This window comes from Lates calcarifer, linkage group LG4 (assembly GCF_001640805.2).
Source record: "Lates calcarifer isolate ASB-BC8 linkage group LG4, TLL_Latcal_v3, whole genome shotgun sequence".
Taxonomy (NCBI): domain Eukaryota; kingdom Metazoa; phylum Chordata; class Actinopteri; family Centropomidae; genus Lates; species Lates calcarifer.
The window spans coordinates 9,133,921-9,150,815 of record NC_066836.1 but is presented as its reverse complement, the minus strand read 5'-3'; the positions used below and the strand labels follow the sequence as shown (position 1 = coordinate 9,150,815).

At 40.4% G+C, this 16,895-nt stretch overlaps 1 protein-coding gene and 2 long non-coding RNA genes across 3 annotated transcripts in view; 2 read left to right on the top strand and 1 right to left on the bottom strand.

Annotated features, from left to right (window-relative positions):
* The window catches only part of LOC108883309 (uncharacterized), a 22,146-nt gene extending 18,945 nt beyond the window's left edge, over nt 1-3,201 (top strand). Inside the window, exon 3 of the long non-coding RNA XR_001960916.2 lies at nt 3,102-3,201. This is a non-coding gene — a long non-coding RNA (uncharacterized LOC108883309). The remainder of the gene's footprint in view (nt 1-3,101) is intronic.
* On the bottom strand, nt 177-16,895 carry kiss1ra (KISS1 receptor a). The gene is made up of 5 exons (XM_018676274.2): nt 15,089-16,895; nt 12,251-12,375; nt 4,931-5,066; nt 4,526-4,764; nt 177-3,374 (listed from the first exon to the last, which is right to left on the bottom strand). The coding sequence occupies exons 1-5, from the start codon at nt 15,351-15,353 to the stop codon at nt 2,994-2,996; spliced, it is 1,146 nt and encodes a 381-aa protein (XP_018531790.1). The 5' UTR covers nt 15,354-16,895; the 3' UTR covers nt 177-2,993.
* Nucleotides 3,286-11,578, top strand: LOC108883310 (uncharacterized). Its single transcript, XR_007813021.1, has 4 exons — nt 3,286-3,385; nt 4,546-4,618; nt 4,924-5,049; nt 6,911-11,578. It is a non-coding gene; the product is annotated as an uncharacterized LOC108883310 (long non-coding RNA).

Here is a 16,895-nt window from a genome sequence, read left to right as displayed (position 1 = left end):
GGATAATGCATGATTGACACTGATAAAATAAATTACAGGTTTAAATAGTTCCATTACCTTATTACCTCTTTTCAAAAGTTAAAAGTAAAACTTACTGTGGACGTGATCCCATATAACCCTGCGAAATGATCAAATAATCACTGCTTGTCATTTTTACCACAATGATGTTCTTGATCTGAAATAGCTTTGCCATACATCAGCTGGCAACTTTTATTGAACAAGAAGGTTAAAGCTGAGCTGAAGATACTGTTGAACCAGAACAGACACAGTCACAAGGTCAGAATAAGAGCAGATACAAGAGAAGGCAGAAAACATACATATTACTGATGACTTTGGTCCAAATGAACGTACAGTACACGGCTCCGTGTGGAGGAAATGCAACACAATTAGCATACATTAAACATAATAAGCAGTCATTAGCATTAAATTAAACCTGTTAAAACATATTTTACAACAGCACTCAGTTAGAAAAAACAAACCTTTCACCCCATGTCATTAATTTACTGATAACATCTCCTTCTGTTGGCTGTCTTCTATATAATTAGAATTATAGATGGGGGTCTAATCACATCCTGCTAAAATAGAGCAACTCAAAGCTGACGTATGTGTGTGTGTTTTTTAAGCAAATGTAAACTTTGTTGTACTAAAACAGTATTCAGAGGCACATATTCTATTAAACATGTTAGGTTACATTCTCTTTTTGGCCATACCTAAAGATTTGACAAGGTCTGTCCTCAAAATATGGCCAAATGTCAATAATTTATGACAATCCTCAAGCACCCTTTTGTTACCTGTTTATGGCTAATTATGGCAGCCAGAGGTGCTCTGGTTTTCCTTTCAATACACTTTGATGTCATTCAAATGGAGCCCTGATGACTGTAGGTCCTACAGTATCTACAATTCAAATGAGAATTACATTATCAGACTTTCTTTGGGCCATAATTGGAGTTCTGATTTTGAATGTCAGTGTGTGGGATGGACAGAAAAGGACTGCATCTAGAAAGTGGAGAGTTGGCAGGGGCTCTGTGGATTTATTAACAATGATAGGCTGTTTTCCATCGGCAGACAGCTGAACAAGTTCTCTTTCAAAGTGCTCTCTTACAACACAGCGCAGGCCATACGGGTTGTCTCCACCATTTGGAGTTTAGTCCGTTTGACAAGATTGTACAAGGGTGTTTCTCAGAGAAGATGTGACAACTGATTCTAACAAACAACACCTGGATATACCAAGTTCACATCCGTGTATATGTGTGTGCATGTTTCTGCAGTGGTGAGTGATTGTGTGCGCACTTGCACTGAGGAAGCTGTGAATGTTTGTGTATCTGACACAAAAGAAAGGTAAACACTGTCTATGCCTCACCGGTTGTAACCCCTGCTTCAGCCAGCGCCCACTCATCACATTTGGCAGCAGAGAAACTATCATTCAAGTGGATGCTGGCTTTGCATTGTTTGATTCACACCAAAGAGAGGAGCACAACTTTAACCCTGTGTTACCCTGTGCTCACTGATTCACTGCTGGTTGAATGTGGTTAGAAAAGAATGAAGAACAAGAGGAAAAACAAACATCTTTTTCAGATGTAGGCTCTTGTCAGCATCTCTGTCACAGACACCACAGAGGTATTTGCACTTTGTCAGCAATGCATACCAGTGATGTTTGTTGTGTTATGTTCAGGTGTTTGGTGTTTGACACAAATGCAGACATACTTTTTCAAGGAATAGTTTGACATTCTGGGAAATGTGAAGATCAAAACTTCTCCCAGGTCTGTGCATTAATGCCCACATTCACATCCTATGGGACTGATGACAGAGATGTTAATGACTAGTGAGCATTCACATCATCGAACAACTCAAGACAGTTGCATTATTACTGAGTGGGTCATGGGAGAGTCACAATACTTTAAATTGACAATATAGCACTACATCCATTCAGTTTGACTTTAAGTACATTGAACAACAAACCTTGGCTGACATGAAATATCCATGTTTGTCAGTCAGAGTTGACATGAACATTTTTTACAGCTTGGAATAACAGTACCTCTGAAATGATGTGAACATAGTACAGAGCCGGAGTTAGGATTCAGTGAGTTTAACCTAGCATAAAGACTGGAAACAGGGAAAAACAGCTAGCCTGACACGTGACATATTGTGATTTTATGGGGAGTTATGTGCTGTTTTGTATTTAATTATTGTGCTGTAGAGGTGCTCCTATAGATGTATTTTTGAAGTTTGGAGGGAGACAGGTTAGCTTTTTCCCCAATTCTAGTCTTAATGTTAAGCTACACTAATCATTTCTTGGCGCTAGCTTCATATCATGTATTCAGACATGGTATCCATCTTCTCATATCAGTCACAGCAAGAAAGTGAAAAAGGACACTTCCAAAATGTGAAACTATTTCTTTAAAAATGAAATAGTGTTAGCTGTTTTACAGAATGACAGATACTGCAACTGTAATTATTCTTTCTCCCTAATGACAGAAACAAATGTCAAACACATATATAAAAGCAAAAACTATGCCCATAAGCATCTATTCTAGACTATTAACTGTCCATTCAAAATGTACATTCAGTGTTCATACTCTATCTTTAATCATCAGTTGTCCAAATGCTGGATAGTTTAAACCAGAGCTGCAGTCAGATCTGACAGGGACTGTCAGGCCACATTTTCCCCTTTCGTCATCAGATGTGAGCAACTGTCCTCTGTTATTTGGACTGAGGTGTTTTGGCAGCTCAGTGGATGACATGTTGTGCCAACACTGTTATCCATCCATATCCTGTGTGATGATGTGTTTCCCCACATCGGTTTGTTAATTAGTTGAATTCATTAAATGTGTTTGGCAAACATAGTATGTCCTTTTGAAATGAGCCAGTTTTTTTATTAAAACTTTGAACCCATGGCTGCCGTTTATCATTATTGTAATTTTCTTCTTGCAGCGATTGCCCTAGGTACAAACAATAATTTCATTCTTTTTTTTTTTTTTTTGTTATTGTCAAATTCAATTTACTCCATTGTTAATGTTGCCTTCCTCCGCTGCAACAAACTTGATCTCAGCATTGGCAGTCCTTGATGCCATGCTGCTATCTCTGACCTTGTGCTTGAACAGGAAGGGAAAGGTTTTCCGGAAGGACTTTTGGAAGCTGGCTCCCATGAAACCATAAACGATGGGGTTGACTGAGGAGTTGGCGTAAGACATGCAGTTGGCCCACGTCTTGATCTTGTACGTGGCGTAGTTTGGCCGGTAGTTTGGGTAGAAAGACTGGAAGAGGACGAAGATCTGGATGGGTCCCCAGCAGATGGCGAAGAGGAGGACGATCACCACCACCATCTTGGAGACTTTGCTTCTTATGCTTATGGTTCTCTCAGACAGGAGGTTGACCTGAAGAGCAGGTAAGAGGAAATTAACTTTTTTTACACAACATATTACAATGTTTAAATCTGCAGTCACATTTTTGGCCACTGGGGGGCAGCAGAAACCGGCTTTGAACACAACATTGACTTATTATCAATTCATAAGTTGATCCGGCAATATTGACAGCAAGCACTTGCTTATTCACACACCAGAAATGTACCAACATTATTGTTCATTTGGAGTCATTTTTCTAAGCCACCTGACGAGTCCAAGTCCAATATTCACTCTCTGTGTTTCCCGTGCGGATTAATAAAGTATCTATCTATCTTATGTTTGCCAGATAATGGTTTGATGCTGGGTATATAGTGTACAGTAGAGTTTTACAGCTGAACACTATGGAGTTAATATCACATATTAATAAAAATTCAGAGAGAAATGTGAGATCACAACCCATCCAAGAAGAACTGCAACCCAAAACTATTATCATTACAAAATATGATAAAGAGCTAAACTGTGAAATGAGATTTTATAAACTATAGCTTCAGAGTGAAGGTAGCCAATCTTTTGGTTTGTTTTTTTATTTTTGCTTTGCATTTCTGTTTTCTTTGCATTTCTTAGCTTGGTCTTGGCAGTTATTGAACAAACACTCTAGGAACAAAGATGCTACTGAAAAAACAACCACAACACATACAACCTCTGTGGTGACCATTTAATCATTTTAAGTCTTCTTTTTTAATAAAAAGCCAAACCACTGCATCTCTCAACAGACAGTATTTACTTAATAGAGAAGAGCTGCCTCTTGTAGCCCAAAAACCTCATGAGAGTGATGAGACTCAACCAGAACGGTACACAGCTTCTGTAACGGGGAACTGCAGAGTCAAATTGTAATTTTCTGTAATTTTTTATCACTATGAACAAAACCTTTTTCATTTGATCCATTGGTTTTAAAGAAATGGTTGATTACAGTTGCTTTAAAGAAAGGTGCTTTAGAACACATGTTCAAAAACGACCACCATTAAAAGCAAGATAACAAATATCAAAGAAGCGAAACAGGTACCACAACCATGCAAATGAAGCAAAGACCTTTTCAACTTTTAATTAGCTCTATTCAGCCATTTTGTTGCAATCATACTTTAAAGTCAAAACACAGAACAAAGCAGAGCAAACCTTGGCTGTACCTGATAGTTGTTGTCCACAGGTTCCACAGTGGGCTGACCCACCCTCTTCACCATCAGAGTGTAGCAGAAGGAGATAGTGAGGACAGGCAGCAGGTAGGCAGCAATAAACTGGTACAGGATGAAAGCCCTCTCATGTGTTTTAGAGGGAAACCTCTCCATGCAATATTGCCGGGGACCGTACCAGTAACCCTCCTCTATACGCTGGTACATTAATATCGGAGTGGATAGGATGAAGGAGCCTGGGCAGAACAAGGACTGTGTCAGATGAAGTGGTTGAGATCACATGCCATTTCTTTTACCAATTTTATAAACAATTGTTCCTGATTTATCATCAGCCATGTGATGAATTACTTAAAAAATGATTGCATATAATATTTTGTCTTTAATCAAATGAGCAGGACAGACCGATCCAAATGCAGATGCTGACGATCATGGCCACTCTCGGGGTACGATGGCGGAGAGATTTCAGAGGGTAGACTGTGACATAACAGCGGTCTCCACTCATGGCAGTCAGAGTGATACAGGTAGCCTGGACTGTTACCTAAGAGAGACAGGGAGACGTATAAGTACTGTTTCACACTGTACTTGTCAGAAACATCAGAAAACAGTCACCTGTAACTTAGTGTTTCTATGACAATGAAGACCCTGAGCAGAAGACAAAGTTTTAATTGTTTTTCGAAAGTAATGTATGAGGTGTCAGCGTCAGATTCAACATTTTCTCAGGGTCATTACCCTACTTGAAAGATTTGAAGTGTTACATACTTAATGAGGAGGAAGAAATGCCCAGTAATAAGGAGGCATTACCAAAAACACTGCAGGAGAATAATATCAGAGTCTCAGAATAGCAAAGGCCTTGTCATTTTCATATTTATCCTGCTGACATAGTTAAATATTTGGTGTTTGCTATCCACTGATAAACATAATGGAATATCGTTGAACCAGATAATTCCCTTTTTCTACGGCAGTGATAATTCATGTTTTTTGGTTTGAAAACATCTTTGGACAGTCGACTTTGTTGATATTTTTATGTATGCTTTATCACAGTCTCGACTGCATGAAAATAAACACATTGCTTCTTCTGTGCCAAAAGATTTATCCATGGAAAAATACATGCATCAGTCAGTCCGCCAAGATAAAGTGATCAAAGAGTCATTCATTCTTGCTGTGACTTGGCCAAGAGACGTGACAGACTACTTATTGGATGGACTGGGTAGCTTGGGATGCCATGTCTCATGGGCGATTACTCCTTCACTTCACCATGTTTGATCTATGAGTCGACATCATGTAATACGTCTTAGGAATTGTCATGAGGTTTCCTAGATAGATGCCACAGCTGTTGTCTTCCACCATGCCAAAGTACACAGGATAAAACAAGCAACTGTCTCATCCAGTTCTAATTTTTGTTGCCTTTGGCTCCAGCCATGTTAGACATATCAAACACACTAAAACTATGTGTTTAAAAATAATAATAAATCAGAAATCAGGAATTAAGTTGTTATTAAACGTCCAAATTTAAGTCAGCACACAGTTGCATTTCCAGGTCTTCAAACTCAAAGGTCTTCACAAGATTTGAAAAAAGGTACAAGTGCAACAAATCTAAAATAGCTGCGGTGATGTTTGACCACAACTGTTCTATGCATCCACCCATCATTACGAGGCAAAACAGAAGTTCAGGCTACTTTTTTTGTACTCAAGAAATCAGCTTTGTTCCAGACTCGCTGTCCAACTTGGCTGAGGTTTTTGCTAATGAGTTCTCATGCTGTTAAACTGAGTGCAGTGGAAGAGAAAGAGCGAGGGAGGAAACTGCAGAGAGGAAGCTGCATTTGCGATAAGTATTTTTAATTAGCATATGAGCAAATCATTCAATTTAAATTTTAATGGGGTTCAATGATGCTTGATTCAATTAAACTCTGGCGCATCAGAGGGATGCTAATTTAAGACCAAATAACTCATGTTGCAGTAGTAATGTTCAGGTGTATTTGCAAGTTTGAGTCACCCAGACCTTGCAAAATATGCTTTTTCTTCTAACACGGTATTCAAAATTTTCTCAATGTGAAATAAATAAACATTATCTAGAGACACCGTTTCATTTCATACACATCTGTACACTGCTCCATTCAACTGAGCAGGACGAGACAGAAAAGAAACCTCACGCCCTTCAAATACATGGACCTCCAAAGGTCATACAGTGTTATATACCGGTAAACTAATCCATATTGCTTTGAAATATGTGCGGCAGGGTGAGAAATAAGGGGTCAGAAGTTCTCTGTGTGCTCTTTTCCAAATAGGATCTAATTTTGTCCCTCTTTTGTCTCTGTATCTGCCTGCCTATCTGCTTTCTTTCGGTCTCTCTCCTCCTCTTATATGTGGCTGTGAATCCAACAGCCATTATCCTCCAGAGGTTTGGAGCACCACATCAGGATTTCAAAGCATGTGATGAGAGAGACAGAAAGGGGTCGCGGCAAGTTCATTGTTGAGGCCACCAAGGAAGTGGGTACCGCAATCCTTCAATTTTTAAGACACCTGGTACATTGAGAACACACTGCCTTGTTATCTTTAATGCATAATGTTTACTCAGGGGAACGGGATAAGACATTGGACAGAGGAATAATTAGATCTTAAGCTGAGCAGTGTACTCGTTATTTCTTCTCATTTCATTTAGTAAATCGAGGAAAGATTGACTTATGTTTTACAAAAGGTGACTCTTATGTTCCATAATATATTTCTTAAAACAGCAGGGCATGATTGCGGCTTTAAAGGCTTGGACAAGAGAGTGCAAGACAGTCAAATTTATTTAGTGTCTTCATGTTTAATTCAATTTCATGATAAAGCACTACCTCCTCCCTGCTTTCCTTAGAGATCCATTTGTCTTAAATGATTTACCTGAAATGACAAATACAAATATTTACCTACATTAAGACATTCTCTTTATTTATTCACAGATAATGCTCATAATCAGTAAACTATAGTGAATATTGTACAAGATGCAAGTTGTTCAAAGTTAAAGCCTGGTGAAGTAACAATAAGCTGCAGACTTGTTAATGATGATGTTAGTGAAGTCATGCTGGTTGTATGCGATATCAGCGTTTTATAGCTGTTGTCTTAAATGTTTTTAGTTAGATTTAAAGGAATAGTTAAATTTTTTGGATGTGTATTTGCTTTCAGCCTACAAGTAAAAGATCTATCACCTTAATTGTCTGTACACTAAGTGCAAGATTTAGTTGATAAATCAATTAGTTGACCTACAGTACTGAACTGTTTTTTGTGACCAAAAGAATGAGATCACGGATACAGCGGATACTGAAATGAGTTTCCGCCATAGGGTGGCTGGGCTGAGCCTAGGAGATAAGGTAAGGAGCTCAGACATGCGGGGGCTGCTGGACTTACATGTTTGCTGTAACAGCCTCATAACTCACTGAGCACTTAGGAAGGCCTATACACCTGCTTATTCATGCAATTCATGAAGCCAGTAACGTGGCAGCAGTGCAATGCATAAAATCATGCAGGTGCAGCCCAGGAGCTGAGAGAGTAGAGCCGCTGCTCCTTTGCATCAAAAGGAGCTAGTTGAGATGGTCCTTTGGTGGTTTTCCAGGCACGTCCAACTGGGAGGAGGACTCGGGGTACACCCAGAACTTACTATACTACTATAGACTATATGTCTAATCTGGGAATGCCTCAGGATGCTCCAGGAGGAGCTGGAAAGTGTTGCTGGGGAGAGGGATGTCTGGAATACACTGCTCAGCCTGCTGCCACTGTGACCTGATCCCGGATAAGCAGAAGAAAATGAATGGATGGATGGAAAATATATAGGAAACTATTGTGATAACTTATTACTATATTTTTTTTTTAGCAAAAATGCAAGAAATTTGTTGACCTGTCCAGGGTGTGTCCTGCCTCTCGCCCAGTGTCAGCTGGGATATTGCCCCCTCCCCAGATGAACAGATGGGTGGATGGTTTTGGAAGCCCAGAGTCATTCTGCCCCTGCCTCCTGCTGCACTCCATCCACCCACCAGATGTCCTCAGACTTTCCTCCTAGTTACAGTCACTTGACTCCCACACCCACCTCACCTGTTTCCCATTCCCCAATTAGGCCCATAGTATCAAGCCATTTCTTTCCTTTCTGTTGCGTGTCACGTTCTGCATGTTTTAGGACTCTTGCCATCCTGTCCTCCCTGTGTGCCTCAACTATCACCACCTCCTCCCTTAGAATTGCTGAACGGCTCCTGCCTCCCAGGTCTGTGTTTGCCATGACATAATTTCTCAGAAGGAGACAAATGAGCTTTGACAGCCCACATTCCCCCACCCTAACCTCACCAAGTATTTGGAAAGTAGCGAGTGAGTGGAGGATTGTTTTTGAAGGAAAAACATTTTCCAAGTACCAGTTGCCTCATTGGTATTGATCAACAATCCTATCAAGCCTTCAGCCATTTTCTGCTATGGTACAGTCAAGTTCTACGGGAAACAGCAGCTTTGACAGAGACTGATGATGGACAACACAGAAGGCATGGTTCACTTCACCTGCTGTTTCCCTCTGGTTGTTTTCATTGAACTGTAGAAGTTTTGTTCTCAGGTTAACAGTCTGTATTTCTTTGAGAAATGTGTGAGACTGAGGTGAAAAGAGTGGTCAGTTCCCCTTGTCTCATTACAATCACTAAAAACCTAATTACCCTTCTCTCAAGTACACACAATAATAAATGGTCGAATTCCTCCCTTTCACAGTAAGTGATTAAAACATTCTGAAACACATGCAGGGTTGAATGATAAAAGGCAGAGAAAATGGTTCAGTGAAACATAAAAAACAGGCAAAAGCTGCATGACGGACGACTGCTTTTTCCCAATTTTTAAAAGAAAAGGTTCAGACGCTGAGTCATTGTTTCACCAGAGGCAAGCGCATGAGCTTCTTCTCTCCGTGTTCAGATGAATAAACTAAATCACATCTTCATGTTTTCAATTAAATGCTTAGCCTCTCTGCCTGCCTGTGTTCCTGGCCTGCCACACAGCCTGACATCTTAGTCTTTTATGTTCAAATTAGCCGCATACATCTCGTCATCCTGCATTAATTTTTTTTTGAGAAGCCTGACAGATTGTCTCCTCCTCCTCCACTCCGGCTTCACAGTGACTGAGGAGCACTCCAAACAAAATAAAAAAAATATTAAATCGTATTTAAGTCAAGCTCAGTTTTCTAGAAAGGAAAGTAGCATCTTATTTGGTGTTGGTCTAGATATTCCATCACTTGATGGGTTTACTTTTTAACTAAACAGGAATTGTGGTAACCCTCTTCTTCTTGTTGACCCCCCAGATGACAGTGTCCACCACCTTTCCAACCAATTTGGCTTTGGGTGCCCAGCTAGCACATTTTTAGAGCAGTCAATGGTTACTAATGTTTGGTAAAATATAATTACAGTGTAGCGGAGAATGTGTCATTTTAAGATCTGAACTTAATGCCCACTTACTGACGCACACTGTGCAATTAAGAATGTTTTAAGTGAGCATCGTCTTTGCTGCACATTGCAGCCTTCACATGACCTTCCCCTCCACAGTGATGCACAGAAAGGAAAAGCGTGGACATGCGATAACTCCAATGACGGAGAGCAGAGGTGAGATGTAGAGTAGGTTTAAGTTGCCAACACGTGCCAATAGCAATATCTCTGTTTACTACCTGCCCATTCAGAAACCTTTCAGCGGTCTCTGTTGCAGACTTCCTGCCAAGATCTCTGGATGTTTTTCAAGCTGCACAAATCGATATTTTTGGATTCACAATGGATCAACTGAGTGTGTGTGTGGTGATAAAGCCGCAAAGAGTTAACACCCTTGCTCTGCAGTTCCCCTCCACTCTCACCACTCTCATCAAACCCTGTTTCCAGCCGCAGCCGGGCACAGAAAAAGGCTCTGATAAACCCACTTCCTGCTCAGCACCAAACAACAGACAAGTCAAGATTAGAGACTAGCTGTAGAACATCGTGGAGCATTTTGCTGCTACAGAGATATTTTATGTTTAGCTTCCCTGTGTGCTTGTACTTTTTTTCAGAATCTTAGAGCAAAAAAGAGAAGATAAAATCTATCCAGGGAGCAAAAACACAAACAACCATTAGGGCTTTAATAATATGAATTCATGACAATGTGACAAATCCACAGAGAATCACCACCAAACCCTGCAGTTAGTCTCAAGTCTACGGAGCGTTTTAGTGTCTTTCAGCTAATTGAGTCGGTAGAACAAAGCGGAGTGAATGGCAGATTTAACATTTGTCATGGTGCCAGAGACACAACTGCAAATGAATGATAATGTCACTTACACCTTGGTGTGCTGCCCCTAAGCAGCCAAAACAATAAAAACACACAAAAAATCACTTAAGGTGGTGGTGTACAGTACTGGGGATACAACTGAACACATGCACAAAGGAATTTGATTTTTTTTTTTTTTTTTTGTTTCTCTCACTGGACCGATACACTAACACAGTAGACATACAGCAGAACAAGAGCATTAAAGCTTAAGAAAGTCAAGTTGAATCAGTTTTATTTTTATATCCCTGACAGGTAGGTGGAGCATATAGCTGCCAGGCATTTTTTTTTTTTTGTTTGTTTTGTTTTTAGAAAATACCAGAGATGGATAGAGAGATCATTCAGGCCTCGAAAAACCCAAAACCATCAGGGAAGGCAGCAACAGTGCACCAGCAACATATTATGCAACCTCTACAAAAAAAGAGGTTGTGAATGTAAACTGCGTTGTTTTGAGGGGTCACAAGGGAAAAATGTTGGTGTTGATTGATGTAGACCTAGAAGCTCTATGTGTTCCCCTTTTAGCTCTGGAGATAACTGGTTTACTCTTGGGACAGATGGTGGCATGTATAACATTTCTTTATTAGCAACACCTAGCTGAAACTAATGCAGTCTAATACAACAGTCCTGCAATGAATCCTCCCTTCACAAAGGTTATAATGTGTTAACACAGTGACTGTGTTAAACAGCTGTTGATTCGTCTGTATGATCATTTCGGAGGCTGCAGGTTGCGGTGCTGTTTGTGGTGTATTGAATAATAAAAAGTGGTGCATCTGCTGTTTAGCCTACCTTCTTTGATTAGAATAGGGTGGGCAAAATAATAGGAATACCTGTCAACATAATGCAGTGTATTAAACTGCATTAATTGCAGTTAAACATATTGTTCTCATACAAGAGTAAATGCTGTTTTGCTCTTCTTTTTCTCTTCTTTTTCTTTGATTGTTCCCTCTTTTTTTGTTACTCTGAAGTGTGTAATTTTAGGAATTCAACTGTCAGCTGTCTATCTCGCTTCTCTGCAGCAGCTTTTCAAGCTGTGAAGGTGAAACTTCATTTTATACTCTTAAACTGGACAAAAAACAGCAATTGCTATTTTTGTATTAGAGCTTTCTTGGGACAGTCCTTAATTGCCTTTTCATTTTAAGGACAAGGTTTGACCTCTTACAGTGAATTTAAAAGATGGGGACTTCTATGACAGACAGCTGAGTTATAAAATCAGTGTGAAAGGGCATTTGATTGTATCAAAGCCGTTAATGTCACAGCTGTGAGTGAATGAATCGAATTATAGTAATTATTGAAGTTTTGTTCGATTTAAAAGCAAATCTAAAATGTCTTTTTTTTCCCTGTATCTTTGGTAGAAAACACAGCAAAATAGCACTTCTGTGAATGTGAAAGCACATCTCTGCCAGAGATTAACTCTGATGAAATTAAAAACACGAGTCATGGTTTTACCTGCTGTAGAAAGGCGACAAATTTGCACATGAAGTTGCCAAAGATCCATCCAGGGAGAGGATAGAGGGTGGCAGTGAAGGGGACGCAGCACACCAGGAAGATGATGTCAGTGGCAGCCAGGTTTGCTGCACAGGGAGAAAACAACATGCAGATTACAGATAGTATAACTAAGGCTGTGTCAGGTAAATATCTTTGGAGATAACCAGCCTGATAGTGATTATACTATTTTTGCATAATCAAGTAATCATGTCATTTTTCAAGCAAATAAGCTCAAAATTCTCTGGTTCCAGCTTCTCAAAAGAGAGCATGTCCTGGTTTTCTTAGTCACTGCTGATATTAATCTGAATATCTCTGGGTTTTGGGCAGCTGGTTGGACAAAACAGGACATTTGATTATATTGAACTGAGCTTTGGGAAACTGGGATGGGTATTTTATTTGACATTTCATGGACTAATTGATTAATCAAGAAAAATACCAACAGATTAATTCATAATGAAACTATGTTGCAGCCCCGCAGCTCGTCCAAAAGTTAGATTGTTGGTGATTGTGCTGATTACAAACAACAAACAAATATTTATCTGTCTGCTTCTGGTGCGCTACAGATCCGACAGTGAGTGCAACATCATGGGATTTTAATAAATTCAGATGTCAAAAAATATTTGGCAACAAAATCCGAACATAGTTATAAATCTGACCGTGTATTCCTCTCCACAGCATAATTATCCACCAGGAAGCTGACATAACAACAAGCAACATGTTCACAATCTAATGCAATCCAGTGCATTTTCTCTCTCCCTGAAGGTTATCATGTTCAGTTTTGATCCAACATGTTGTTTTAACTGTATCCACTTCAGTCCAGTGTTTACTTGATGTAGGTGCTTTAAGAAAATCAAGCGACGGCTGATTGACTGACACCAGTACACCTACACACACAGACTCATACAAACGCATGTGAAATGCTTCATTTAAATTCAGAGCGGCTACCCAATATATCTCCATGTGAATGCACAGAAAATCACAAATTCACATTTGAAGATAAGCAGAGTTTGCTGCGATAACCTCACGGGCTCATCTGGTTTTTCCCATTTCTCCATTTAATCTGTCGCTCTGACAAATATGCCACACGCTATTTCCTCTTTGCTTTGCATGCTGATCAAATCACATTATAGTAGCTGGAGTGTTATGTTGAAAGGACGGGCCAGGTGGTGCAAGCAATAATCTAATGTTGCTGGATATTAAATTGTTTCAATTCCGTGGCCTTGACATACTGTCAAAGGTCACATTTGTGTCACATCCACAGTGCAGAATGCAAATGCAAAACAGAATTGCACAAATCACTTTGCCTCATTTACACGTCAGCAGACGGGCTCATTTACTATCTCTGTGACGTGCATTTTCTCAAATTTCATGTGCTCATTTTAACCCTGGCTTTCTGTCGACTTCACCTCTGTTGTTGAAATTCTCTTAAAGTGATGGGTGACGTCACAGTCCTATCAGATGTGCTGTATTGACTTTGTAATTGACAACAAAAATCAATCATCCAGGTTTCTGGTCTGTGTGCAGTGAATACAAAGATATACAGCAGATGGCATGACTGATGCACCCCTTTGATTTCTCTTGTTTTATTGATAGAAGATTAAAGCAATGCTCCTGCTGAAATCTATTAGCATGTTTCCATGCTCCTGTTTTATACAGTTTGAAAAGTTGGCGTATTGATAAAAATAATGTGTGACAAACTGCAGGGGAAGCAGACTTGGTGAGTAAACCATGACACAGACTGTGTGAAGCATGTAAACATTCACCAAAGCTTCCACTCCACTGAAGAGAGGAAAAATGGCAGCAGCATGATGAAACACCATGTCTGTGTGGAACCATGAGAAGACTCCTGTGTTTCTTAAATTAATACACGAAACAGATGCCACACCATATTTTCATCATGTTTCCTACATTGTTTTCTCACTTGTTGAAGCTGGAACCCTTTTAATTATGCCATCTTGTTCCTCCCACTTCTTCTGTAATGGGGTAATGCAATGCACACAGTGAGAGCAGTGGATGGAAACGCAACTAATTTGTGTTTTCTTTTTCTTCTCTGGAGATGCTGTCAAAAGTTGCACTACATTCAGACAGAAACCTGACTTCCATCTCCCATCTTTCCACACCGAGCATTTTTGTTCTCAAACTAAAAAAAAAGAAGAGATGATAGCAACAAATGGAAGTATCAACATTTTTATTGTTGATTAATTCAATATAATGAATCCCCTGAGCATTATATGCAGAGTAGCCATATAATATGCACAAACAAATGAAATAAGTTTTAAGCCCCAAGCACTCACTTTGCTTTCTTGCACAAACTAATGATTCTAAATTGTGTGCGGCAAATAGCAGCTAATTAGCAGATAATTATTATGCCTATACCTGCTTAATCTGATTTTTTTTCCTCCTTAGATTAACCATCTTTGAAACCCTTTGCTTCCAACTGTGATTCAGGACACATCTCAACACCTGTCTCCTCCTCTAAGAGTGAAACCTGTAATCAACATGGACATTCTTTAACGGAGCTGTGGGTCAGTGAAGAGTGACTGAAATTACACTGAGCCTCTTGGAAAGTCTTTTGGACCTGCTACTGGCATGGCAATGAAGTGTTGTGGGAGAGATGAAAGAGACATACATCAAATGATTAAAAGATGCATTTGAAGTTGATCCAACGGGAGTTCATGGCATACATTGTAGCCAACTGATCTCCAGGCTGCCCTGCGTTTGAATCTGTTCTAGCATCTGCTCTGCCACAGTCTTCCACAAATCAGAAATGTGCACACGCTTCTCTTCGTCCATACTCACCTATGTAGAAATTAGTTGCCGTCCTCATCTGCCTGTGTTTGGAAATGACATAAATGACCAGAGAGTTGCCCACCAGCCCAACCAGCATGATGAGGGAAAAAAAGAGGGGGACCAGCCAGGCGTCTGTGAGGAAGGGGTGCTGCTCTCCTTCCTCCTCCCCCTCCTCCTGCTCCCCGTCGACACGTCCTCCCAGAGAGAAGTTCATCTGGGAGCCGTTGATCCAGACCTGCTCGGTGGAGTTCCACGGCTCTTCAGAGAAGTGCATTGTGACAGGACGGGAGCGGTAATTGTGAGGGAAGTGAGAGAATAAGGTGCCGAGGAAAGCGGGAATGTGAGAGGTGTAGGGGAGGAGATGGCAATTAGGTGAGACAGTGTGTGGTATGAGTCCTGTCTGCCCTCAGGATAAGGAGAGGAAATTGGATAGTTTGATATGGAAAAAATGGAGAAAGAGAAGAAGATGCATGAGAGAAAAGTAGAGGAAAGTGCAGTAGAGAGGGGTGGACAGAAGTGTAGATTAGGAGCTGATAGGCTGAGAGGTGAGGAAATAAATGGAGGAGTGACAGAAAACCGTTAAGAACCAAAGGGAAAAGTTAGGAAAATGAATGAGGAGGTGGAGAAATTACGATGACAGAGGAACGAGGGATGAGATACAGATCCCCGACGTTGAAGAAGGGTGTTCACTTCATTGCAGCCCCAAAGCAAGAACATAAAGAGAAAGAACTCAGATGTGCTCGTGTGAAGAGGACAAAGAAGAATAACAGGCAGGGGAGGTTGGATGATAACTCCCCTCTTTGCTGCCACCACATCACCTCTTCAGTGCCTTGAACGCACACTGTGTATCTGACCTGCGAGATGAGGAAGCAGCCTCCAGGCAGCTCTGGGGATTTGTTCAGGAGGAGAAGAAAGTATGCTGAGGAACAGATAGATGTCTTCTGTGAGCTCAGTCATCAAATACCCCAAAGTAAACAATCCATTGTACTTGACAGCTTCCTTTTCCCTGAGTTCCCTTCCAGCTCGTCTCTTTGCTCCGCCGCCTGTAGTGAGCTTCAAGCTTTCTTTTTTCTCTCTCTGTTTCTTAATTTTCCATTCAGGGCTTTTGCTCTTGAGGAAAGAACAGTAACTTGATTCAGAGAAGATACAGGCTCATGTAGGAGTTGATATTTGCTCTATAACCTTGACAAAAAATATGCCTGCCTTGTTTAAAAAAAAAAAAAAAAAAAATCATCAATCATCATCCGTTCTTCATTCTGCAAGCACAGCTGGGTTGACTCTAATTTGTGCTTCGGCGGAAACAGCCTTAACTCCACTCGAGCACAGAGCAGAGCAAAGGAGATGCTGACGGCTTTATAGTACGAGCAAGAGCAAGGACACACAGACGCAGTGGGGAGAGGAGGTACACACACACACGGACACACACACACACACATTCATATACACCCATACACACACCACAGCGAGTCTGAATGCACGTAGGCTACTGCATGATTCTGGGATAAAACGCTGATGTCAGGGTCTCCTAGCAACGTTGTCCCTCAATCCATCTTTTTGTTACAATTACAAAAAAACCCTCATTCCCTCTTTTTCTCTTCTCATTGTGCTCCGCAGGGTTTACAATAACGCAACTGTTGCAACTGACATAGATAACATGCCTCCACATAGAGGGCGTATTGACAGGAAAAAGCAACAGTGTTGCAGTTAAGTGAAATCTCAACCTGGAAAGCTTCTTAATAGATTTTGTGAAATTGAGGTTATTTTTCATTAAAACATCAACTGAGGGTCATTATTTCATATATCTTGGGCAGGTGCA

What these genes read in the sequence shown, in the direction of transcription:
- kiss1ra (XM_018676274.2), bottom strand. Translation starts at nt 15,353, where the DNA reads ATGCACTTCTCTGAAGAGCCGTGGAACTCCACCGAGCAGGTCTGGATC. An exon ending in GGCAACTAATTTCTACATAG is followed by an intron (nt 12,376 to 15,088) that starts GTGAGTATGGAC and finishes CTCCCTGTGCAG; the next exon opens with CAAACCTGGCTGCCACTGAC. An exon ending in CAGCATCTGCATTTGGATCG is followed by an intron (nt 4,765 to 4,930) that starts GTCTGTCCTGCT and finishes TGTTCTGCCCAG; the next exon opens with GCTCCTTCATCCTATCCACT.